Genomic DNA, 25415 nt, shown 5'->3' on the forward strand with positions numbered 1-25415 from the left:
CAAGTCCTTTGGAGGCATGGCACCCCTGAGAGAATTGAATCTGACAATGGGACTCATTTTAAGAATAGCCTTATTAATACCTGGGCTAGAGAACGTGGCATTGAGTGGGTGTACCATATCCCTTACCATGCACCAGCTGCAGGCAAAGTGGAATGCTGCAATGGATTGTTGAAAACCACCTTGAAGGCACTAGGTGGGGGAACTTTCAAAAATTGGGAGCAGCATCTAGCAAAGGCCACCTGCTTAGTTAACACCCGAGGTTCCACCAATAGAGCTGGTCCAGCAGAGTCTGAATCCCTGCATACAACAGATGGAGATAAGGTCCCAGTAGTGTATGTCAGAGGTCTGTTAGGAAAGACTGTGTGGATGAATTTGGCCTCGAGTACAGACAAACCCATCCGTGGGGTTGTCTTTGCTCAGGGACCTGGTTGCACATGGTGGGTAATGCAGAAAGATGGAACAACACGTCGTGTACTGCAGGGAGATCTGATTGTTGTATGAGAACCACCTGTAGTGTGAAATGCTTGTATACCCCTGCTTGCTGATTGTCACTGTCACTGTTCACATATAGCTGTGTATATATATATATATGTATTAATGTGTGTGTAGAATTAAAATATATTAATTTGGGCATTGAGCCAATGATATGGGATAAGGGGTGGAATGTCCTGGGGTGACTTTATGATGTGTATCCCAGGTTGCTTCCCTATGCCCAGAAATTAATTTTTGTGCCTTTCTATGCCTCTAAACCGAGCCTGAGAGGGGGAAGGAAAAACTGAGCAAAACTTTTTCAAAGCAGTTTGCAGATTGTTCAAGGTCACAGACAGATAGCAATTTGTTTCCCAGCTGTGGCAGGGGAGGGAGGAAGCACCTGGCTTGCTGCTCCTAGGACAGTTGTTTTTTTTTTTTTGGCCAGTGTTTCAGCTGCTTTTTCTCTGGAGAGAGACTGAGAGTTGAATTTTTCCTTCCCTGGAATTTCAGATTTCCCCCCTTTTCTACTGGACTGCTTGATTGCTTTAACATCAGAGCACATCAGGAGGACTTTCCATTGGGCAGAGAGGGCCTGGCCCTGGCCCAAGCCCCAGCTCCGAGGAGACCAAAGGGAGGACTCTAACACTTTCTCAGGTTTTTCCTCCACAGCGAAAGATTTTATTATTTAGCATGATTTTCCTTTCCTGTGTGTTTGTTAAATAAATAGTTTTATCTCCTTCACTTTCCTTCGAGGAAAATTTATTTTTTTCCCAAACCTGGTGGGGGAGGTGTGGTTGTGCCTTCTCTCAGAGGATATATTTCTAAATTTGGCTTCATAAATGTAAATTCTGTACTGATGATGAATGTTCTTTTAAATATTATTTAAGATTGTTTACCAAATGTATATCTTTTAGTTTAATGCATTGCCTAGCCACCCTCATTTAGGGGAGTTGTCTTTGAGCAAAGCTTTACTTAATCTGCTATATAAACAGTTGTTGGATTGAATGTCCTATCAAGCTTATCGGGGGACTTGCTGTTTACCCATTTCCTGAAGCTGCATTTCAGAGACAAATTGCAGTACTTATTTTGATGAAAATTGCCATTTTTTTAGATTGAATGCTTAATTTGTCGGAGGGATTATCTGTGACTCATTTCTGTAATGCTTTCATGATTTCTGGTGATGTAGGAACTGACTACTGGGAAGAAGAACTTTTTTTATAAGTAATACTGTGTTCAGTAAGGATTTAAAGTGTCTATTGTATTAATTTCCTTTGAACGTGCACAGATTGTCCTTGTCTGTTCATTTATAGACCTGGGGCTATATCCTGAATTTTCTATATCTGACATTTCTTTAGTACAACTTGGAAAGCTGGAACAGACCAGAAAGTGTTATCTTAATTGCAGAGGGAAGGGTATGCTGGAGAAAGTGGTACTATGTTGTGGGCATAGCTGTTTCCTTGCAGTAGCTGGCTATGAGAATGTAGCCTTACTGGTTATGAGCCCCTTGTAACATTAACTGTAGTGTAGTGTGTGTACTTCAGGAAAACACACCTTCTTGTAGCTTTTCTCTCCTTCTATAACAAAGTAGAGCCCCTCAAGTACTGATTGTCTTCCAACTTATGTTATTCTTTAAATCTTAATGAAGCTGTGTTTGGGCAGGACCAAGTCAGTTATGAGACCCTCTGGTGTTAACCAGCCAAGTGGCTTCTGCTAATTTTACATCCCAGTGTTTCTATTTCCCAGCGCCCAGTGCCCTCAACATCTTTCCGAAGGTTTGTGGGTGATAGGGGATGTGATACGCTCTTGGCCCAGGAGTCTATGAAGTTGTTTCAGAAATGAGTCCCATTGTCTGACTCGATTCTTTCTGGGGTGTCCTGTTGTAGATACAAAAATGCTGCTAACAAGGATTTTCTTGCTATTTTCTAAGTCTGTGAGAGACTTTTCTCTCTCACAGAAGAGGTAGCAGGGAATGTAAACAACCAAGCCACCTGCAACCTTGAAAAGTCTTGTTTATGGTATAGTAGAAAAATATTTTGACAATGGATGTTTTAGGATTTTAGCCAATCACCCCAAGGGGTGGCTGATCCTTTGTCCAATTAGACTATGAAGAAAAAAGTCTATAAAAGAGTTTGTAAAATAATTAAAGAAATCAATCTTGCTGCACAATTCCTGCCTGCTGGATCTTCTCTCCTTCTCCTCCCTATGGCTGCAGGACACGGTGATATACCCTAGGGTCCAGGCCTGCGGTAATATCCTGTTGCCACAGAACTGGCCTTTCATGGCCCAGGATGGTGTTTCAAGTGGTGACAGGGTTTACAGGGTATGTTTCTAGCTACCCAGTAAGTTGCTTCCACGCAGCACTTGCCTTGACAAGTTTGTGGCAATATAGTCAATATACCAGGCCTCACCATATCAATATCCCAGCCACCACCATTCCAGGGACACTTTAGTTGTGTGGCTCGCTTCGTTGCAGTGCATTTTGCATTCATGGGTGGCCTGTGTGATGGCCTCAATAGTCAGCTCCACCCCTCGATCACAAGCCCATCTGTACGTTGCATCTCTCCCTAGATGTCCTGATGTGTCATGGGCTCTCCAAGCTATGAATAGATCACCCTTACTTTCTCAGTCCGGGTCCACCTGAGCCACTCCAATTCTGTTAGCCTGGTCTACCTACTTGTTGTTTTGATGTTCTTCAGGGACATGGTTCTTGGGCATGTGAGCATCTACATGATGTGCCTTTACAGCAAGTTTTTCTACCCGGGCAGCAATGTCTTGACACAGTACAGCAGCCCAGATGGGTTTACCTCCACACGGCCAGTTGATCTGTTTCCATTGCTGTAGCCACTCCCACAGGGCATTTGCCACCATCCATGAGTCTGTATAGAGTACTGGCCACTGTTCTCATTCAGCAATCTGTAGGGCCAGCTGGATGGCTTTCACTTCTGCAAACTGAATAAACTTGCCTTCTCCTTTGGTGGCTTCAACAATTTGATGTGTTGTTGCTTTCCACTTCCAATGGTTTCCTACAGCACAACAGGATCCGTCAGTAAACAGAGCATATTGCCTTTCACCTTCTAATAACTCATTATATGTTGGCCCCTCTTGGGCACAAGCCACCTCCTCAGGCGATGCTCCAAAATCTCTGCCTTCTGGCCAGTCCCCAATGTCTTCCAGGATTCCTGGGTGTTTGGGGTCCCCCACTTGAGCCCATTGCATGATTAACGCTCCCCACTTACTCCACATAGCGTCGGTTGTGTGATGTGTAGAGCAGACGTTTCCTTAGAGCATCCAGTGTAGCACAGGCAATCACAGTGCCAAGAGGAGCTGTGCTTCGGTACCAACAACTTTTGAAGTGTATGGAATCTTATTGATCACACCTCTTGGTTCTGTGAAAACTTACATCTTGCCATTTTATTCCCCAAAACTGGATGTCTTGTGCAGGTCCCTTGACCTTGCTTTGTCTTATGGCAAAACCAGCTTTTGGAAGAATCTGGATTATCCTTTCCCCTTTCTCAAACACTTCCTATGCTGTGTTGCCCCACACAATGATGTCATCAATGTATTGCAGGTGCTCAGGGGCTTCACGCTGTTCTGGTGTAGTCTGGATCAGTCTGTGACAAATGGTAGGGCTGTGCTTCTACCCCTGAGGCACTTGATTCCAGGCGTACTGGACACTCCTCCATGTGAAAGCAAACTGTGGCCTGCATTCTGCTGCCAAAGGGATCGAGAAAAGCACATTGACAATATCAGTTGTGGCATACCACTTGGCTGCCTTCAACTCCAGTTCATATAAGAGTTCTAGCATGTCCTTCAATGGCAGTGTGACTTTGTTCAGGTCACAATAGTCCACTGTTAACCTGCACCCTCTGTCAGAGTTTTGCACTGGCCATATGGAACTACTAAAAGGCAAGAAAGTCTTTCTGATCACCCATTTGCTCTCCAGTCGACAAATCAACTTGTGGATGGGAAACAGGGAGTCTCAGATGATGCAATATTGTTGCCAGTGCACCGTCATAGTAGCAATTGGCATCTGCTGTTCTTTGACTCACAGCAACCCCACAACAGAGGGATCCTCTGAACGTCTGAGCAAGGTAGACAGTTGTTTAGTCTTCTCTGTATCCACAGCAGCTACAACAAAGGTCCACTGGTATCCTTCTGTGTCCTTGTAGTACCCTCTCCTAAGGTAGTTTATGCCAAGGATGCACAGAGCCCCCGGGCCAGTCACAATGGAGTACTTTCACCACTTGTTCTGTTAGGCTCACCTCAGCCTCCAACACAGATGACAACTGGGATCCCCCTGTCAGTCCAGAAATCCAGATGCGTTCCACCCCCTTGTACCGCAATGGCATTAGGGTACACTGTGTACTAGTGTCTACCCAGAGCCTTATAATCCTCAGGGTCTGATGTGCCAGGCCATAGAACCCATACGGTCCAGTACACTCAGTCATCCCTTTCCACTGCCTGGCTGAAGGCAGGGACCCTCTATTCCTCATTGGCATATTCACTATCTGACACCTGCGGTGTCAGACCAGAAGTCCTTTCACCAAAATCAAGAGGAGAGGTGCACTCAGCCCTTCTTCTGCATCTGGGGGATTGCTGGTCGCCAGTTGCCTTCTACCATTTCAACAGCACCTGGAACAAAAGCCTTCTTGCATGGCCTCTTCTTAGCAGCTGTCCTCCTCTGCAAGTCACACATGTCGGCTTCTAGTTTTGAGGTGGGCTCACCATCCCACTTCCTCATGTCCTCCCTCTGGTCACATAGGGTGATCCTGGGGCTCCCTTTACCTCTGGCTGGGAGATGCTGGCTCCATGGGGCCCCCTGACAGCCAAGACGCTGGCCCACAGGGATGAGGAGGATGAGAGATTCTCTTTGGAATGCTGGAGCTGGTGGGACAGTCTCTCCACAGTTGGCATATTGAAGCCTGTCCAGTTCATCACTGACAGGGTGTAGGAGTACAACACTGGTGTATTCCAAACAAACCTCCTCCACATGACCCATGTACACTGGATGTTATTCAGATCTTTGGAGACCTGGTTGCTGTCCAGGTCACTGTAGATGACTTTTACCACCATTAATTCTCTCAGATACTGGATGCCTTCCTCAGTAATGGTCCACTTCCCTCGGTAATTTACAAGATCATCCTTGAGGGAATATCTCACCTTCACACTCAACAGGAGCCACCTCCAGAGACTGAGAATTGTTGCCTCTCTTCTGATTTCTTTGTCAATTTGCCAGTCCCAAGATAAGGATACCAGCTGCTGGGCTTCCTTACCCTCTAATTCCTGACTGTTGGCCCCCAATATCCCAGCATCAGAGCAATCAGGCAATTGACTTGCCTGGCTGAAGCCTGTAATCTTTCCACTGATCTTGAAGTTCACTTACTCAGGGTTAGGAACCATGTGGTTTCTGCCTCTTGGGTGGTCTGCCACTTCCTCCTCCTGTTTCTTTGTCAAAGAACCAGCTTCTTGATCAGACCCTTCCTCCTCCTCCTCCTCCCTTACTTATCAATGGTATGGACCTGTCAACCTACACATCCAGTGTTTCTTTTTGACTACTGGGGCAATTACTGTAGTTGGGGTTTGGGTCCTTGTCTCAGCCACTGTGTCCTCAGATGTAGAGGCACTCCTTCTTCTGCTCCTCTAATGGTGCTGAACAGAGGCTCAATAGGCACAGGTCATGCCCCAATACTGCTGAGTCTCATTGGGGTAGGCAAGACACCCTTCTGTCAAGTAGCACATCAATTCAATGGGATTACGTGCCTGTCCAGGCATAAAACCCCAGGCTATCAGATATGATAACCACCTTAGGCATCTGCCTAAATCCTCCCACACATCCTACCGCCTCAGGGCATGTCAACCTCCATTGCAGGGGGGGTTTAACTAGATGACCTTTAAAGGTCCCTTCCAGTCCAAACTATTCTATGTTTCTCTGTGGCCTCACCGACAAGTTGTTTCCTCTTATGCCAGGATGAAACTAGGTCCTACATACTCAACAAAAAACCAATGATGTTTGTTAGATAACAGAATCAAACAGCTTACATAAAGATGAACAAGAACCTCTGGAGCCCATGCAACAGAGCCAGTTGCATCAATCCCAGAGAAAAGGGAGATGTAATCCTTCATTCTCCCCACAAGGTAGTTTGCCCAGCACAGGAATGACATCAATGCCAGCCCAAGTACATTGCTTTTATCAAAATGTTCCCAGGCACAGCAAAATAGAGAGATAAGCAGTACAGCAAATAGCAAGAGTCGGAAGCAGCCACTAACAAGCCCTAAATGCTGTTATACAATAGAGTGAACAAGCTCTGTGACCAGCAGAAAACTCTGTCAATTAACAACTACAACAGCTATAGCATGCTCAGATTAAAACTGTTGTTAACTTGTGCCCCACACTGGATGCCAAAAAGGGGTGTGGTGGCCTGATCCCAGTTCCTGGAGTGTGTGCAAGAGAACTCCCTGACAGGGCTGGTCAGTGAGCCAACTCAGGAAGGTGCTCTGCTGGACCTGCTGTTTGTGAACAGAAAATGACTGGTGGGTGATGTGATGGCTGGAGGCTGTCTTGGGCATAGTGAACAAGAAATTATATAGTTTTCCATTCTTGGAGAAGGAAGGAGGGGTGACAGCAGAACTGCCACCTTGGACTTCCAGAGGGCAGACTTTGGCCTGTTTAGGAGACTGGTTGAGAAAGTCCTTTGGGAGGCAGTCCTGAAGGGCAATGGAGTCCAGGAAGGCTGGACATTCTTCAAGAAGGAAATCCTAAAGGCGCAGGAGCAGGCTGTCCCCACATGCTGAAATATGAGCTGGTGGGGAAGATGACTGGCCTGGCTGAACAGAGAGCTTTGGCTGGAACTTGGGGGAAAAAAGAGAGTATATCACCTCTGGAAAAAGGGGCAGGCAACTTGGGAGGAAGGCCAGAAGGCAGATCCAGGGAACTAGACGCCTTTCAGCCTGACCTTGGTGCCAGGAAAGATTATGGAGAAGATCATCTTGAGTGCCATCACACATCATGTACTGGACAACCAGGTGATCAGTCCCAGTCAGCATGGGTTTAGGAACAGCAGGTCCTAAATTCAGGGATTCAGGGACTTGAGAGATGTGGGAAGAAAGATTTTCATTGAAAACAGGCAAAAAGTTTGAGTACCGCTGCCTTCTCTATGTCAGCTGTCACCAGACCCTGTGTCCTATTTATCAGGGGGGTACAATTTCTTTTGTCTTCCTTTTCTAGACAGTGTAGCTGTAGAAGCCCTTCTTGTTATTCTTCACATCCCTTGGAGAGACCTTGATTAAGAAATTGTCTTCTGTGCACTCCAAAAGTCTCCTGGACCGCTTACAGCTTGCTGTGCAGCTTTTCCAGCAGATGTCAGGGTGACTGAAGTCTCCCAGCAGGATCAGAGCCTGCATGCGTGATGCCTCACATAGCTGAAGTAAGAACACTTCATCAACAGGCTCCCCTTAATCAGGTGGCCTGTAATAAACACCAGCCACGAGGTTTCTTTTGTTGGCTTTGCCCCTAATTTTTCCACATAACCTCTCAACCTGTTCATCGCTATTTTTGTTACCCATGCTGCATGCAGTGATATAGAGGCACTTCAGCTAGGCTACTTGCCTTGTCACCTTTTTAGAGGAACACAACCCAATTACTTTGAGGTGTTTCACAGATGTTTCCCTGCCCTGTTGGTCCCTAACACATCAACAGCCCCTGTCTCCTCTCTGTTGCTCAAAACCACATCCCCTTCCCCTGCTAAGTCTAGTTTAAAGCTCCCTGTATAAATGGCTGCCTTTAAGCTTAAAGTGTCCATGTTGATTTACCAAGTCAAATTATATTCATAACAGAGTTACAGATTAAAAAGGCTTTGCTTTTGTGCCACTGATTAACATTATTCTGAAGGGCAGCAAAGCTGGTAAAAAGCCTAATAGAATTATAGAACTGTGGAATTTAACAATGCTTCAGATGTGTATTACAATAAGAAGTTTTGTTAACAGGGATTACATTGATAAACATCTCGTACAAGCAAAATAAAAACATGTAAAAAGTTTTACTTTGTTGGCAGTAACACCAGTTTCATTAGTGTTCCGGTTTGGCCAAACTTAGAAATATATCCTTTGAGAGAAGGCACAACCACTCCTCCCCCACCAGGTTCGGGAAAAAAAAAAAAATTTTCCTCGAAGGAAAGTGAAGAAGATAAAACTATTTATTTAACAAACACACGGGAAAGGAAAATAATGTTAAATGGTAAAATCTTTCGCTGTAGAGGAAAAAACCTGGGAAAGCGTTAGAGTCCTCCCTTTGGTCTCCTCGGAGCTGGGGCTTGGGCCGGGGCCAGGCCCTCTGTGCCCAGTGGAAAGTCCTCCCGATGTGCTCTGATGTTACAGCAATCAAGCAGACCAGTAGAAAAGGGAGAAAATCCGAAATTTCAGAGAAGGAAAAGTTCAACTCTCAGTCTCTCTCCGGAGAACAGGAAACTGGAAAAACTGGCCAAAAGCTGACCGGGCAGCAGCAAGCCCAGTGCTTCCTCGCTCCCCTGCCACAGCTGGGGAAAAAAAACCTGCTATCTTTTTGTGACCTTGAACAAGCTGCAAACTGCTTTGAAAAAGTTTTGCTCAGTTTTTTCCTTCCCCCTCTCAGGCTCAGTTTAGAGGCATAGAAAGGCACAAAAATTAATTTCTGAGCATAGGCAGCGATATGGGATACACATCATAAGGTCACCCCAAGACAATTAGTTTTAGATATAAACGAATCTTCCGATGTATCCAAATCATAAGTTTCTCAAAAAAAATTGGGGTCAGAGGACACAACATACACTTCAAAGATATCAGAAAGCAGCAAGAAAGGCTGTCTTGATATCGACCTTTTTTCAAAAATACTTAATCATTAACTTAGTCCTCCAGTGCCTCACATCTAAAGCTGTCAAAGAACTGAGATCTTTCCATGTGGAAGACATGGTAGCACATCTCAATTGTAATTTCAAATCTTTACACTGGTCTTTTGAGGATTTACACAAAAAAAATTACAACCACAAATTGTTAACCAGTCATAAAAAAAAAACCCAAAACCCAAAAACCTCAACCACATTTGGTTTTAACTACTGAACCACTACTGCCAAATATTCTTGTTCTTCAAATGCCTTCCTATTTTCAAAATATTTCTTCCTTTTGTTTATGTGAATGTCAAACTTGGAAAGTGGCAAAAGAGAGGGTACACTGAGACTGCTTTTACAGAGCGCAAACCAAGTATGACCTTGTCTTCTATTTATTAAACATCTAGTGATTCTACTTTAGTCTAATGATACACTTGAGTTTAAATTGTCATTTTTAGTTGAAAAGATCCTTTAAAATTATATTTTTAGTTTTTCTCAGCAGACAGCTGTATAGGCAGCAAAAATCTATGGTGTTTGGCTCAAAGAAAAAGCATTGAATAGTATTATTTTGGCTTGTTTATGCTATTTGCAAGAAGCATGCAAAAGTTCCAATACCAGAAAAAGGATAACGAGAGGCAAATGTCAATAATCAGTCTTCTCAACCTGTCAGACTAACATAGTGACAAAAATTCAGCATCCACTTTTTTTTGTGGCTGAAAATCTGTCACACCCAAGTGTAAAACACAAGCAGTAACTCAAACAAACTTACTTTAGAACATCAAGAAACTTTCTACAGGACTCCATAAGACAAAATCCAGAATGTTTTGAAGTGCAAAGCTACTATTCAACAAATTAATGTAAAACTAGCAAAGAATTTTCCACTGAGTCTAGAATATTACTTGCTATCTTAGAATAGCAAAAGGAACTCAAAAATCTCCATTTGTTACATGCTACTGTTAGACTATAATTCCTCATCCTGTCAGAGGAAGATCCAGTTTAAAATGTTTTCATTTCCTCCAACCTCGGTTGTGCCAATTCATCAGATTACACCATTACATTCTTTAACAGATGCATGAAGTAACCCATTTGGAAAAAAGAATCAGAAGGGGCATTCTTCCTAAAGCACAGCCATACAAAAAATAAATTCACATAGAGAGCAGAAACCGGAGCATAACAGACATGCATAAGTGAAAACATCTTAAATTTGATGCATTGCTGACAACACACAAACATAGAAACACAACTTTAAAAACCAGGAGTTGTCAAAACCAAACCAGAAGAGTCTTTTTTACTTCAAGGACAAAAGCAAACCTCAGGAAAGAAATTAGCCTAGAAGCTGACTTCAGGAAACAAAGTTTCAGTCATGTTGAACCAATTTCATTCCAAGGAAGACACTTTTAACAAATGTAAACATCTTAAAGAAACTAGTTCCTCCAAAAAAAAACATCCAACATAAGATTTAACTGCTACTTTCACAAGCGGAAAAAAAAAGTTCATGTCTGCTTTTCTTTCTCCTGTATGAATAAATATAACATGATTTCCTTAAAAAGGAAAAATAACACTCCAAACGTAACAAAAACTGGATACCGTGGTTTTGCTAAAGGCTGGATATCTGGTGGGACATGATGACACCCTGTAATATATCTTTTATCTTAAAGTCAGTCTTAAGCTGTCAAAATCAGCCTTTTCCTCAAAACACGTAATAAAGAATGATATTCATGTGTCATGCAGAAAAGTTTTAAATTATCTACAAGTCTGCTCAACTTCCTGCATCAACTATGAACTCTGCTACAGTTCCATCTCTAATCAACTATGCAAAGTGTTGGGGTTTTAGTTTAGTCCTAGTTTCTTTTTCTGTTAAAGGAATTTTTCCCCTATACATGTTGCTACGGGAACAAATGGCCAAGTACTTAAGAAAAACAAAGGACCTGGTTGCTCTTTTTGTTTCACCTGGGTGTGTGGGCAGTTGGTCTTGGCTTTCAGAGAGAGAGAAGCTGCTTGTTCTTTTTCGGCAGTTTTTCTTTCTGCAGAGAAAGACCCCAGGATCCCCGGCCCACCTTGCCTGCCCCGCTGGAGGCCGGGCTGTGGCCGCCCTGCCCCGCTGCTGCTTCGAGCCTTCGCTACGTTGTAGCCGTGCTCGCCCTGCCTGCCTAGACCTCCGGGGGGTGCTCCGTTTGGATACACCTCGTCTGCCATTCGGGATTTGTGCTCGTCCCTGCCGCTCCAGCCTGCCGCTCCAGCCTGCCGTTCCCGAGGGTCCAGCTGGACACCAGGATCAGCTGCCCAGGGGTTTGTGAAGCCTTTGTTCCATCCTTTTCCCGGGATCCCAGGCCACCGGTGCCGCGTGCTCCCCGAGCTCGCTCCGGAGCGCCCCCTGCAGCTGCGGGGGAACCATCACACCTGCCCTGCTCACCAGGAGCCGCCAGCGCCCCTGCCAGCTGCGAGCAGAACTGCACCCAAGGGGAAAGGGCCTGACAGCCGAGAAGGCTGGGACTAGGTTTGTGATTGTTTGCTGTTACTGCCATAGTTATTGTTGTTTGTTTGACTGGTTATACACATATAGATATATAATAGTAAAGAACTGTTATTCCTATTTCCCACATCTTTGCCTAAAAGCCCCCTTGATTTCAAAATTATAATAACTCAGAGGGAAGAGGGTTGCATCTGCCATTCCAAGGGAGGCTTCTGCCTTCCTTAGCAGACACCTGTCTTTCAAACCAAGACACAAAGTTAATGTACTGAAAGTCCAAAATTATAAATGAATCAATCTATTCAAGAGTAAGAGTAAACAGATAAAAACCAAGTGTTTAACAAACAGTAAAAATCCCTGTAGATCCCAGGGATTCTTTTGTTCAGGGTCCCTCCCTGAAGGCACCTAGCTCAAGCTGCTTTTGTGTTGCTGCACCACAATTAAATTACTTGAAGGAACCAGATGTCTGAGACTCTGCTATGGGAAACAGAGGGTCAAGCTGGGAAGGAAAACTTGTCTGACTGTATGAGTGTGGTGTGTGTAGGGAGTCAAACGGGGCACCTGTTGGCCCATTGGAGCCACCCACAGTGAAAGGGCTTTGGTCTCAGCAGTGAAAGTCTCGGGTGGTGTGAGTGTGACTCCCAGAGTGGCTACTGAATGGCCAAACAGGAAAGTTTCCTTAATAAGGGTATGGGGCACAGAACCCATCTGGATCTCTAGACTGACAGAGGTGTTGCCAGATGAAGAAGCATATGCATCTGATGGGATAATACAATGCTTATTCTTCAAAAAACACTGGCCTATGGAACCGCACAATACTTATTCTATAGGAAGAAGAACTGGAAAGCAACCAGGCCAGTTATGCCAACTTTTACCAGTTCACCAAGTGGTCAGGTATGACTTTCGAGTCACTGACAACCAGGGACCACCAAAGAGACCCCTGGGACAGGAGAACACATGCACTGATGGGAGGGAACACATGCTAATGACTTTGGGGAAATGATTATCATATGTATGTTTCTTCTGGGAAAACCTATGAATATGTATGTAAAATATAGTATATAAACAGAAGCTTTTTCTGTACTCAGAATGCACAATATTTCAGAGGAGATGTCACCTCATGCATCCAGCCTAATAAAGAATGCCTGCTTCTTAATGCTACATTGGTGCTTTTTATTTTTACCAATTTTTGGTAACAGAGAGATGCCAACAATTGTCTGTATTGGAGGCTGAGGGGAGCTTAACACGGGACAAGTGGCAAAAGCACCCTACTGTTACTGGCCCAGAGGCCCTTTGTATCCTTGGCATCAACTACTTCAGGAGAGGGTATTTCAAGGATACAAAGGGGTACTGAGGGGCTTTTAGTGTAGCCACTGTGAATACAGAGATCAAGCAGCTATCCACCTTGCCTGGCCCGTCAGAAGGTCTCTTTGTCATGGGATTGCTATGAACTGAAGACCAGCAGGTGCCAATTGCTACCAGGATGGTGCACCGGCAGCAATATTGCACAAACTGAGAGTCCCTGGCTGCCATCCATGAGCTGATTCATCAACTTGAGAGCCAAGAAGTAATCAGCAAGACTTACCTTTTAAGATTCCCATATTGTCAGTGCAAGTCTGAAAGAGGGTGGAGGTTAACAGTAGACTATCGTGGCCTGAACAAAGTCACACCACTACTGAGTGCTGCTGTACTGAAGATGCTAGAACTCCAATATGAACTGGAGTAGAAGTCAGCCAGGTGGTATGATGCAATTGGCATTGCCAATGTGCTTTTTTCAATTCCTTTGGCAGCAGAGTGCAGGTTACAGTTTGCTTTCACTTGGAGGGTCATCCAGTACACCTGGAATGGATTGCCCCAGGGGTGGAATCATAGAATCATAGAAGAGTATGGGTTGGTGTGCAGGTTCTCGACCCCCACATGTCCTCCCCGGATGGGGGAGGAAGTCCTTGCCAGGAGTAAGAGATGAACAGGACTTTTGGATCTTCTCGGTCTTCAGATTGTTTATTATATCTTATCAGTAATTTACATGCCGCCAACATAGCATGATGCAGAGCAAGTACCAAAAGACAAAATGCAGGAAACTCAAGGCCCTTTTAAAGATAAATCACCCAATTGTCACTAAGAACATACATTATTTTGACTTTTCTACCAATGCCTAATGAACTATCTATTCATGTAGCCCTATACTGCAGCATTTCCTAACCAATCGTTCTGTGCTACCAACACTGCAGAAAATGGAGTAGGTGAAGAAGAAGGAAGAGACCTGAAAAATGACAGGAGTTATCCATCTTGTCTTCATCTACTTACCATATTAATAAACCTAAAACTCTAAATTTTTCACCCTGCAACAAACTATATATTATACTACCACCTAACTCACACCCTTGTAGATTCTAATTCATCCCAAAGCCTTGGCAGCTCTCTCCATGGACAAAGGTTAAAAACAGTGTTTCCCTGGGGGGATGGGCCCCTCAGGACAGGCAGAGAAACATTCCCTGCACTTTGGGTTCCAACAGGTTGGAAAGGATCTTTAAAGGTCATCTAGTCCAACCCCCCATGCAATGATCAGGGATATCTTCAGCTAGATTAGGTTACTCAGGGCCCCATCCAAGGTGACCTCAAATGTTTCCACGGATGGGACAACTACCACCTCTCTAGAAAACCTGATCCAGAGTTTTACCACTTTCATTGTAAAAAATTTCTTCCTTATATCTAGTCTAAATCAAACCCCTTTTATTTTAAAACCATCACCCCTTGTCCAATCACAACAGGCCCTGTTAAAAAGTTTGACCAGATTTTTCTTATAGGCCCCATTTAAGTACTAAAAAGTCACAATAAGGTCTCTCCAGAGCTTTCTCTTCTCCAGGCTAAACAACCCCAACTCTCTACGCCTTTCTTCATAAGAGAGATGTTCTAGTCCTCTGATTGTTTTGTGGCCCTCTTCTGGACCCGCTCCAACAGGTCCATGTCTTTTACAGTACTTCAGGGCTGCAAGCACACACTGCCAGCTCATGTTCAGCTTTTCATCCACCAGTATCCCCCAAGTCCTTCTCAGCAGGGCTGCTCTCAATCCTTTGTCCCCCAACCTATATTGATACTGGGGTTGCTCTGATCCAGGTGCAGGACCTTGCACTTGGCCTTGTTGTACCCCGTGAGGTTCACATGGGCCTACTTCTCAAGCTTGTCTAGGACCCTCTGGATGGCATCCCATCCCTCAGACATAACTGCACTGTAGCAGGGGGGGGTCCCGGGAGCAGGGGAATCCAGCCAGAGTCACGACACGAACACCGATACAATTTGAGCATCGTGCTCCAGTTTTATTATTCGGTTACCCCAAGTTATACTTTTTCCAAAGTTCACACCCCTTTCCCATGAGAAAGCCTCTAAGCAGCGGGGGAGCTGACCAGTGTATACCTTTTCCCAAGGCTGTTCAAGGCTGCCAGCTAGCAGGTGCCTTGCAAGCCTGCTTTCAGCCTGAGGCCCCATCAGGGTTACTTCTGCAACAGCCCTGGGATGCCCAAGACCTCCTGGGGTATCCTATATTCCACAAGGAATCCCTCTACACATCTCCCGTTTTCTTTTTGGGCAACCCAGGTCTGGTAGATGATTTTTCGCAGCCCCGCTTTAAGGCAAAAAAATATACCCAAGTATTATTAAACCTAATATAACTACAAATAGCAATCGGCAGCCTTCTACTACCAAGGTACACAGCCATCTGGTGATACCCAGACCCTTAAGCCAATCTCCAATAGGGTCGTCTGTCTCCTGAAGGATGTGTAGGCCCCTCTGGAGGTTAGAGAGGTGCTTGTGAATTGGGACAGAGTGGTCAGAAAGATTCATACAGCACATACCTTGGAACTCTTCGCAGCCGTGGCCGTGAGCTAGTAGTAGAAAATCAAGGGCTGCTCGATTTTGTAATACTGTATGTCTAACACTAGTAACATCTACGCTTAACTCACCAAGCATCTGCGAAGTTATGTTTAACTTATCCCTCTCCCAGCAAGCAAGTTTATGCAAAATAGCGTGAGCCCTGGCTGCTGAAGCACCAGGTAAAAACATAGATGCTAGCCAAATCAACTGCCTTCACTCGATCTAAATGGGCGGACAGCTGATTGAAAATGTCCGCTAATGCTCTTGTCTCCAGACAGTCAAAAAACTAATTCCCTACTCTATTTCTGTGTCTGATGCTATACCTAAAAATTTATGCAACTCTCCTTCTTAGTTTTGCCTTTGGAGAGAGTTCCCCGACACCCACCGCAAGTCACTAGCAACCACCTAGGGCAGCTGTTACATTCGCCCCAGAGTCTCGCTATTTCTCCTGCTACGGAGAGTGGTGGATCTGGCAAGTCCTCAGCTCCCTCACTCAGCCACGTCTGCAGCCTCTCCCAAGGCTTCTCGGGACAGAGGTCCCAGAGTTCCAGCTGTTGAAGTAGTGGCGTCACTTTCCTCAGGAGCTGATGCTGACTGCGCCTTCTCACTTCGGGGTCCTGCATGCGTAGCACGGCACCACTTGCTGGGCACCCCTCTGGTCAGTGCTGCGGCGATGAATTGTCCCTGTTGTTGCAGGACATTCTGTAGCGTTGCAGTAAAAGCAGCTGTTTGAGATGACTGTTCTGCACTAGTAGCACGTACGAGCATCTTGTCTACACCTGCTCCTTGGGGCAGCGTGGCAAGAATTGTCTTAGTTTGCCTATTAGCATTTTCAAAGGCAAGTGTTCGGAACATTTGCTCTTGGAGCTCTTCAGAGAGCTCAGTTGCATCCTTTAAGGCTGCTGACAAACGGTCAATGAACTGACCATATGGCTCTGACAGCCCCTGTCGGATTGCTGCATACGGGGGAGACTTTTTCTTTTCAGGTACTGACAACAAGGCTTTGTGGGCCAGAGTCTGTGACAACTGATGAATGACTACGGGCATGGTCAGCTGTGTCACCGTCGCCCCATAAGCTCCGCTCCCAGTTAGCATGTCAGCTTGGAGCGCATACAGTGGGGTCCTGTGTGTCACCTTGATGTTTGCTAGCTTCTTCTTGTGCTAGCTGCTTCCATGTTTGCTCCCAGAGCAGGAACTGAGAAGGGGTTAATAACAGTTGTGCGATGCTGATGCAATCATTCAGACACAGGACATCTGCTGTAAAGATAAACTGCAGAATGCTTCGTGTAGCTTCAGACCGCAAGCCACGCGTGGTGAGTGTTTGCTTGGCTTGCTGCAAGAGCTTCCAGTCATGGGGTTCCCACTTTGCAGTGTCCCCTTGTATCTGTACAGGGCAAGCGAGGGCATTCACTGCTTGCCAATCACCCTCAATGATTGCATCACGGATAACTCCATTCCATCTCCTTCGCAACGGGTCAGTCCTCTCCGTCGGGGCTGATGGAAATGACAGCTGCACCTCCCCTCGCGAGGAGGGAGGGGCTGTAAGCACTGTGCTTGATTCTCCCGACGGGAACGTAGGAAGTTTGAGTGCTAACTTGACCGGTGGGGCCACGGGACGCCACGGTGCTGATGGTGTAATATCACAAGCTTTGGACTCTAGCGCGTCTTGCCGTGTAGATAAGTCAGCAAGCTTCTTGATTACTTCTTGCATCCTTTCTTGGTGCTTCTCCCCCTCTTGGGGCTGACTCCCAGCAGCCCTGGCTGGCTCTGGCTCTGCAGGCGACGAAACCGCAGAAGCTACTTCGCTGCTGGACGTTGCTCTGCTGTCTCGCAGAGGGGGATTGCGCTCTGCCACTTTTGGCTGGGCTTTAGGACCGCATGTCTGCTCTGCTGCTTTTGGCCGGGCACCAGGACTGCCTGTGTCTCCTTGGCCTGCCTGTGCCCCCCCCCCGAGTCGGGCGGCTCTGCTCCCGCTTTCGCAGCCATTTCTCTCTCGGCCGTTGGAGGGATAACATCCTGCCCTGCTGAGTCCAGCAACTCCCGCAGTGAGCGGACGGGTGCTGCTGTGCCTTTAATCGGTCTTTTCACAGCCAGCCCGAAGAACCGTGCTACCCTGGACTCTGCTCGCGTCTCTGGCCGCCGCTCCATAAGACCCCCGTCTGTTTCTTTCCCAGAGCCGCTACTCTCTTAAGCCTCTATGGCAGCTGCGGCCACTGTCCTCTCTGTGTTCATCTCTGCGAGAGTGCTAGTTACTGCCCTCCAGGTTAAGCCAAGAGCTTTAGCTGCCTTTCCTCCCTCAATTGTGGACAGCCACAATTTATATCCAACTTCCCCCCATGCTTCGGTTGAAAACAAAAGCGAAGTGTAACTCAATAATCCATGTTCCCGGGCCCACGTAACGAGGGCATTCAGATCTCGGTCTTTCACAATCTTGCCTCTCATAGAGAGAATATTAGCTAGGAGTCGAGGTCCTGCCTCGTAGTCCATAGCTTCTGTGCTGCGGGTATTCGCTCGGCCGCACGAAAATACGGTCTCCGGCTACTCAGCTTTGAGGTTTAGCCCCCGGCTTTACTCGGCTTTGGGACTTATCCTCCAGCTTTCTATTCTGCTTTGAAACCAGGCCCCCGGCTTTACTCGGCTTTGGGGCCACCCGCTCTGGTTCCCCTGGCTCCGCCGCACCGATACGATGAAATTCGGAGTCTTACCGCATTGAAGCGAACCTGCCTGAAGCAAAACTCCCTCGGGTCCCTGCCGTTCGGGCGCCACGTGTAGCGGGGGGGGGGGTCCCGGGAGCAGGGGAATCCAGCCAGAGTCACAACACGAACACCGATACGATTTGAGCATCGTGCTCCAGTTTTATTATTCGGTTACCCCAAGTTATATTTTTTCCAAAGTTCACGCCCCTTTCCCATGAGAAAGCCTCTAAGCAGCGGGGGAGCTGACCAGTGTATACCTTTTCCCAAGGCTGTTCAAGGCTGCCAGCTAGCAGGTGCCTTGCAAGCCTGTTTTCAGCCTGAGGCCCCATCAGGGTTACTTCTGCAACAGCCCTGGGATGCCCAAGCCCTCCTGGGGTATCCTATATTCCACAAGGAATCCCTCTACACTGCACCACTCACCTTGGTGTCATCTGCAAACTTGCTGAGGGTGCATTTGATCTCACTTTCTATGTCATTGATGAAGACATTAAACAGTACTGGTCCCAGTACAGACCCCTGAAGGACACCACTTGTCACCAATCTCCATCTGGACAGTGAGCCATTGACTACTACCCTCCAGATGTGACCATCCAACCAGTACCTCATCCACCCATCAAATCCATCTCTCTCCAATTTAGAGAAGGATGTTGTGGAGGACCGTGTCAAAGGCTTTACAGAAGGCCAAATAAATGACATCTGTAGACCTTCCCTCGTCTACTGATGGAATCACTCCATCATAGAAGGACACTGGGTTGGTCAGGTCGGACTTTCCCTTGGTGAAGCCATACTGGCTGCCTCAAATCACCTCCCTGTTCTCCATGTGCCTTAGCATATCTTCTAGGAGGATCTGTTCCATGATCTTCCCAGGCACAGAGGTGAGGCTGACAGATTGATAGTTTCCAGGGTGCTTCTTTCTACCCTTTTTAAAAATTGGTGCAATGTTTCCCTTTTTTCAGTCACTGGGAACTTCACCTGATGTTATAACCTGCCCCTGAGGTGGGGTAACTGAAGTTCTTGTTGATAGATCCCTTGGGGTGGATTAGAGTGAAATGACACTGAATGACAGGTGTGGGTGTGTGGAGGTGTGGGGGTGTGTGTGTGTGTATATATATATAAAGGATTTTTAAAATTATAATACAATTTAATTGCAATGAAAAAGATGTATGTAGCTGTTTTGGTTATTATCTATAGAAATATAACAGTATAAAAGTATAAAAATATCACTTTAAAAATATATATGGAAAAGAAAGAAAGAGAAACTAAGGACAAGATTAGACAGTGGAGAGGAAAGATATCACCACCCATGGATCCAGATGCAAGATGTGATTTTTGTAATTTCTATGTCCATTGGTCAAAGTGATGGTCGCAGTCTTGATCCATCAGGGGTGGGGGCCCACGAAACAAAGAGTTCAGTGGGTTAATATACGTTCAGGTTTATGTGGGAATGCTCAGGTACCTCTCCTGGGGGGAAGTTTTATGCTGTCTGATGCAACACTGTGGATCATGTGCAGTCCTCTGGTGGAAGGCTCCAGAAATGAGTCTGGGGGCACTTTGGGGCTCTTTGATGGTTTATGACATCTTCTAAGACATGACCGCTGTTTCTCATGCCTGTGTAGTTGAGCCAGTTATGCCTTATCAGAAGGGATGAATGCCTTTAGGCCTATGAATGAATGTCCTGATACCTCCCACTGGGGGGGGGGGGGAGGAAGCTTTACACAGTCAGCCTTATTGGGAGGGAGGAAATTGGCATGATAAAAATGATTAGCCCACCTCCACAGGACCTTCTTACACACCTTTTCCCTTGCCTAGACAGAAAACAGCTTGTTTAAGATATCAGTCACAGGTTATCAGGGACACAGTGATTTGGTTTATCTGAACAAAGTTTGGTCCTCTGCTTATCTTAACCTGTCTAGAAACTTTTTTACTTGGTTGCATTTTGGTCTGTCACACCTGACTGCCATGACTTTTCAAATATGATAGAGATTGGCTTGGCAACTACATCAGCCAATGAGCCAATGGAGAGATGCTCCAGACCCTAATCATCTTTGTGGCCTCTGCTGGACCCTCTCCAGTAGCTTCTTGTCTTTCCTGTACTGAGGAGTCCAGAACTGAACACAATACTCCAGAGGTGGCCTCACTAGGGCCAAGTAGAAGGGGAGGATCACCTCCCTCCACCTGCTGGCCACACTCTTCCCAATCCACCCCAGGACACTATTGGCTCTCCTGGCCACAAGGGCACACTGCCGGCTCATGCTCAACTTGTCATCCACCAAGACTCCCAGGTCCTTCACAAAGCTGTTCTCTAGTAGGTCAGCCCCCAACCTGTACCGGTACTTGGGGTTATTCCTCCCTAGGTGCAGGACCCTACACTTGCCCTTGTTGAACCTCATTAGGTTTCTCTCTGCCCAACTCTCCAGCCTATCGAGGTCCCACTGAATGGCAGCACAGCCTTCAGGTGTATCAGCCACTCCCCCCCAGTTTCTTATCATCAGCAAACTTGCTAAGGGTACATTCTATCCTTTCATCCAGGTCATTGATAAAAGAATAAGGGTGGACCCAGTATTGATCCCTGGGGAACACCACTGACTACAGGCCTCCAACTGGATTCTACTCCTCTGATCATGACCCTCCTGAGCTCTGCCATTCAGCCAGTTCTTGATCCACTTCACTGTCCATTCATCTAACCCACATTTCCTGAACTTACCTGCGAGGATGTTATGGGAGACAGTGTCAAAAGCCTTGCTGAAGTCAAGGTAGACAATATCCACTGCTCTCCCCTCATCAAACCATCATAGAAGGCTATTGGATTGGTCAAGCATGATTTCCCCTTGGTGACTCCATGCTGACTACTCTCGATGATCTTTACTTTACATGCTTAGTGATGACCTCAAGAATGACCTGTTCCATCACTTTTCCAGGGATGGAGGTGAGGCTGACTGGCTGTTAGTTTCCCAAGTCCTCCTTCTTGCCCTTTTTTTGAAGATGGGAGTAACACTGGCCTTTCTCCAGTCATCAGGCACCTCTCCCATTTTCTATTATTTTTCAAAGTGGCTTAGCAACATCTGCCATCTCCCTCAGCACCCGTGGGTGCATCCCATCAGAACCCATGAATTTATGGGTATTAAATCTGCCTAGCTGATCTCTAACACAACCCTCTACGACCGAGGGGAAGTCTTCCTTTCTCCATCCTTCCTCTCTTACCTCCAAGGTCTGGGATTCCTGAGGGCCGGCCTCAGCAGCGAAGACATCTTCTCTGTGTCTTCTATGACCAGGACACCCATCTGATTAAGCAGTGGCCCTACATTTTCCCTAATCTTCCTTTTGTTGCTGATGTACTTGCAGAAGCCCTTCTTGTTGTCCTTGATATCCCTTGGCAGACTTGATTCCAAGTGGGCCTTGGCCTTACTCATCACATCCCTGCATATTCTGATGATATTCCTATAGCCGTCCCATGTGGCCAGTCCCTTTTTCCACATCCCATAAATTTCTTTCTTCCATTTGAGATTTGCTAGAAGCTTCCTGCTCATCTATGCAGGTCTCCTGCCCCCTTTGCTTGATTTCTTGCTCATGGGGATACACTGGTCTTGAGCTTGGTGAAAGTGATGCTTGAATACTGACCAGCTCTCTTGGATCCCCTTCTCTTCTAGGGCCCTAACCCATGGGATACCTCTAAGTAAGTCTTTGAAGAGGTCAAAGTTAGATCTCCAGAAGTTCAGAGTTCTAGTCCTGGTTACTGCTTTGCTTCCTCCATGCAGGATCCTGAGTTCCACCATCTCATGGTCACTACAGCCAAGGCTGCCTCCAATGTTCACGTCTTCAACCAGTCCCTCCTGGTTTGTTAGCACAAGGTCCAGCTACACACCTCTCCTCATTGGCTCTTCCACCACTTGCCTCAAAAAGTTTTCATCAATAATCTGCAGGAACTTCCTGAACTGTGTGTGCCAAACTTTGTTGTCTCTCCAACCAATATGAGGGTGGTTGAGGTCACCCAGGAGAACTGGAGCCTGTGACCATGAGGCTATTTCCAGCTGTCCATAGAAAGCCTCATCAACTTCCTCCTACTGATAAGGTGGTCTACAGTAAACACCCACGACAGTGTCACCCATATCACCCTGTCCCTTAATTCTCACCCATAAACTCTCAACTCGTTAGTCTGTCCCTGGGTACATCTGTCCCCAGCTCGATACATTCCAGTTGCTCCCTCACATTAAGAGCAACTCCACCACCTTACCTCCCTGACCTGTCCTTTCTAAAAAGTAAATAGTCATCCATGACAACATTCCAGTCACGTGAGCTATCCCACCATGTCTCAGTAATTGCAATGAGATCATGGCCCTGCAACCGCACAGAGATTTCCAGTTCTTCCTGTTTATTCCCCATGCTCCGTGTGTTTGTATACAGGCACTTCAGAGAGGTAATCAAGCATGCGGGTTCCCTAGAAGGGGTGTAAGAGGACTCACCACAGCCATACACACCTGTGGATACAAAAATGCTGCTAGCAAGGATTTTCTTGCTATTTTCTAAGCCCATGAGAGACTTTTCTCTCTCACAGAAGAGGTAGCAGAGTTATGTAAACAACCAAGCCACCTGCAGCCTTGAAAAGTCTTGTTTATAGTACAGTAGAAAAATATTTTGACAATGGATGTTTTAGGATTTTAGCCAATCACCCCAAGGGGTGGCTGATCCTTTGTCCAATTAGACTATGAAGAAAAAAGTCTATAAAAGAGTTTGTAAAATAATTAAATAAATCAATCTTGCTGCACAATTCCTGCCTGCTGGATCTTCTCTCCTCCTCCTCCCTATGGCTTCGGGATGCGGTGATATACCCTAGGGCATAGGGCTGCGGTAATACACACCCTCGATGTGGTTAGCCCTATGATTCTCATGCTGAGAGGCAGCCAAGGAACATCTGTCGCTGCACTGGTTGGCATGGCCTACTCCCTGTGAGGAAGCAATGGCACAAGCATCGACACTTTGGACCCCCATCCCCCAAGCCCTTGCCCCATCTTACATTGATCAGCTTAATCTAGCATTGCCATCCTCATTTGTAGTAACAAGTCAAGCTCCCTAGAAATAAAATACATCTGATACTCTTTGTTTTCCCCTCATGTAATATTTATGCCTCACTCTAATACTCAAGCACTGTGCATACCTCAGTTATGTAAAGTAGCTTAAAACAAGTTACACCTTTCATCAGCAAAAACACAGCCCGAGACAGTCTCTTTGGATAAAGACGTGCCCCACCCTGATGAGGGGAGAAAGTATCAACTCACAGAAAAAAAACCTTTTAATCAGCAGTCCCAAATACCATTGGAACCAGGTGTAGATTAAGCACTTCTTGAGATATCAGCTAAAACTGACATCCTTCTCTGTAAAAAGCTGTTTGCAGCACCTAAAAGGACTAGGACGCTAAACTCTCACAGCTTCAATACAAAGGAGACAGGGAGTGCAAGAAGATGCAGGCTGCCGCTTCACCCCACCGCACTGCACCACCCCCCCCCCCCGCGCCAACAGTTGAATACCCACCTCCAGGAAGGATTCTAAGGAGTCCTATGTCTCTCCTCTTCTGGTGGATGGAATGAGTTTGGAGTCCACAGTCCCCGAAAACCCTTAGTCTGTGATGTGGCACCTAGGCCTTGGAAAGCACTTGCAGGGTACACATAATAAACGTTTTCCTTATACCCAGATGGGGCACTGAGAGGGCAGGAACCCAGGGAAAACACCTGAGTCCTCTTGCCTGGTCGAAAAAGCAAAACAGGGAGTTTCCTCCCCCTCACACCCCCAGTCTGCTCTGTCATTTAGGTTCGATAAACTGAAGGAGCCTCCCTCGGTTTGGGTGAAAAAAAAGAAAAACACAAAGGGACCTCATTAGTACCCACTCACTTACTGTGGAGGGTGGGGAGAAAAAAGAAAAGTATACAGAAAAACCAGTTGGGCTCAGAGCCTTTTGTTGTCATGCCAGGCAGCTTGTCTTCCCTCTTTATCCCTCACCACCTCCTAGGCTCAGTGAGAGGAGAGAAAACAAAAGCCAGAGATCTCAGTATGGGAGGCGATAAGGAGTTTTGCATTCAGTCACGGAGAGCAGAACATAGGGAAGATGACATAAAAGACAAGATCCCCCCCATCCCAACCCACCAGGTCTCCACCTCACCTGCTTGCCCCGGTAGAAGAGGCGCTGGCGGCTGGGGCTCACACAGAAGGTCTTCTGGATCTTTTCCCGCAAACATTCAATCCTGGTGAGACGGCTCAGATCATCAATAGTATGTGTCTCAGTGCCGTCTATGGTACGAACTTGGATCCACATGGTGTGCGCCTTCTGCTAGCTCAGCCACCCGCGGTGAAGGGGAGGTCTTGTTCTCCAAGTGCGTGATAACAGAAGACCGAACAGACGTTTCCCTCACTTCTTTGTTCAGCTCAATAGAAGCAGGTTTTTTGAATCCCGACGAACAGGCACGAACCTCCCTGCACACAGGCCTCGCTCAGAAGAGCGGAGGGGTAAAGGAGACCTAACCCAATCCTTGTGTACTCCCCAAGCGTACCCCGTAATCATACAAACAGAATCGTAAGCTCTCCAAGCCAGCACAACATGAGGTCTGGCGGGAATTGCCACAGACAGGTCGAACAAACACCACCAGGAACCATCACCAACCCTCAGAGCGCGTTTACTAGCCTCTACCACTCTCGTACAGAGGTCACGGCACCAATAGTAATCTCGCGAGAGCCCTCAGCCGTAAAGAGACGACATTGGGAAGTGGGGGGAGAATAGATAGCATCGTCACTTCTCCTTCCGCATTCGGCTTTGCACAAGGTCACGCCCAGCTTCGCTCAGCCCAGTCCCGCTCAGCCCAGCCCCAACCCCTTTCTTTGAGCATTCTCTGGACGGCGTCTTTTTTCCTCCGGCTCGGTAGTTCTATCAAGGACCTGAGTGGGGGGAGAGTAGAGTAAGCGGCCATTATCGTTCCTATGGGAGCCAAGCGCGTCTTCTTGTTCCCTCACAGGGCAAAGCGTCTCTAGTCTCAGGCTTGCAAATTATACCAATGACATAGGAAG

General features: G+C 46.5%; 1 protein-coding gene across 1 annotated transcript in view; it reads right to left on the reverse strand.

The window, feature by feature from the left end:
* Positions 1–24999, reverse strand: part of LOC309584632 (E3 ubiquitin-protein ligase UHRF2-like) — a 377453-nt gene extending 352454 nt beyond the window's left edge. The window contains exon 1 of the mRNA XM_082300767.1: positions 24517–24999. Coding sequence (XP_082156893.1) covers positions 24517–24669 — 153 coding nt within the window. The 5' untranslated portion in view covers positions 24670–24999. The remainder of the gene's footprint in view (positions 1–24516) is intronic.
* Positions 25000–25415: the final 416 nt, after the last annotated feature.

Source organism: Coloeus monedula (assembly GCF_965178545.1).
Source record: "Coloeus monedula genome assembly, chromosome: W".
Taxonomy (NCBI): domain Eukaryota; kingdom Metazoa; phylum Chordata; class Aves; order Passeriformes; family Corvidae; genus Coloeus; species Coloeus monedula.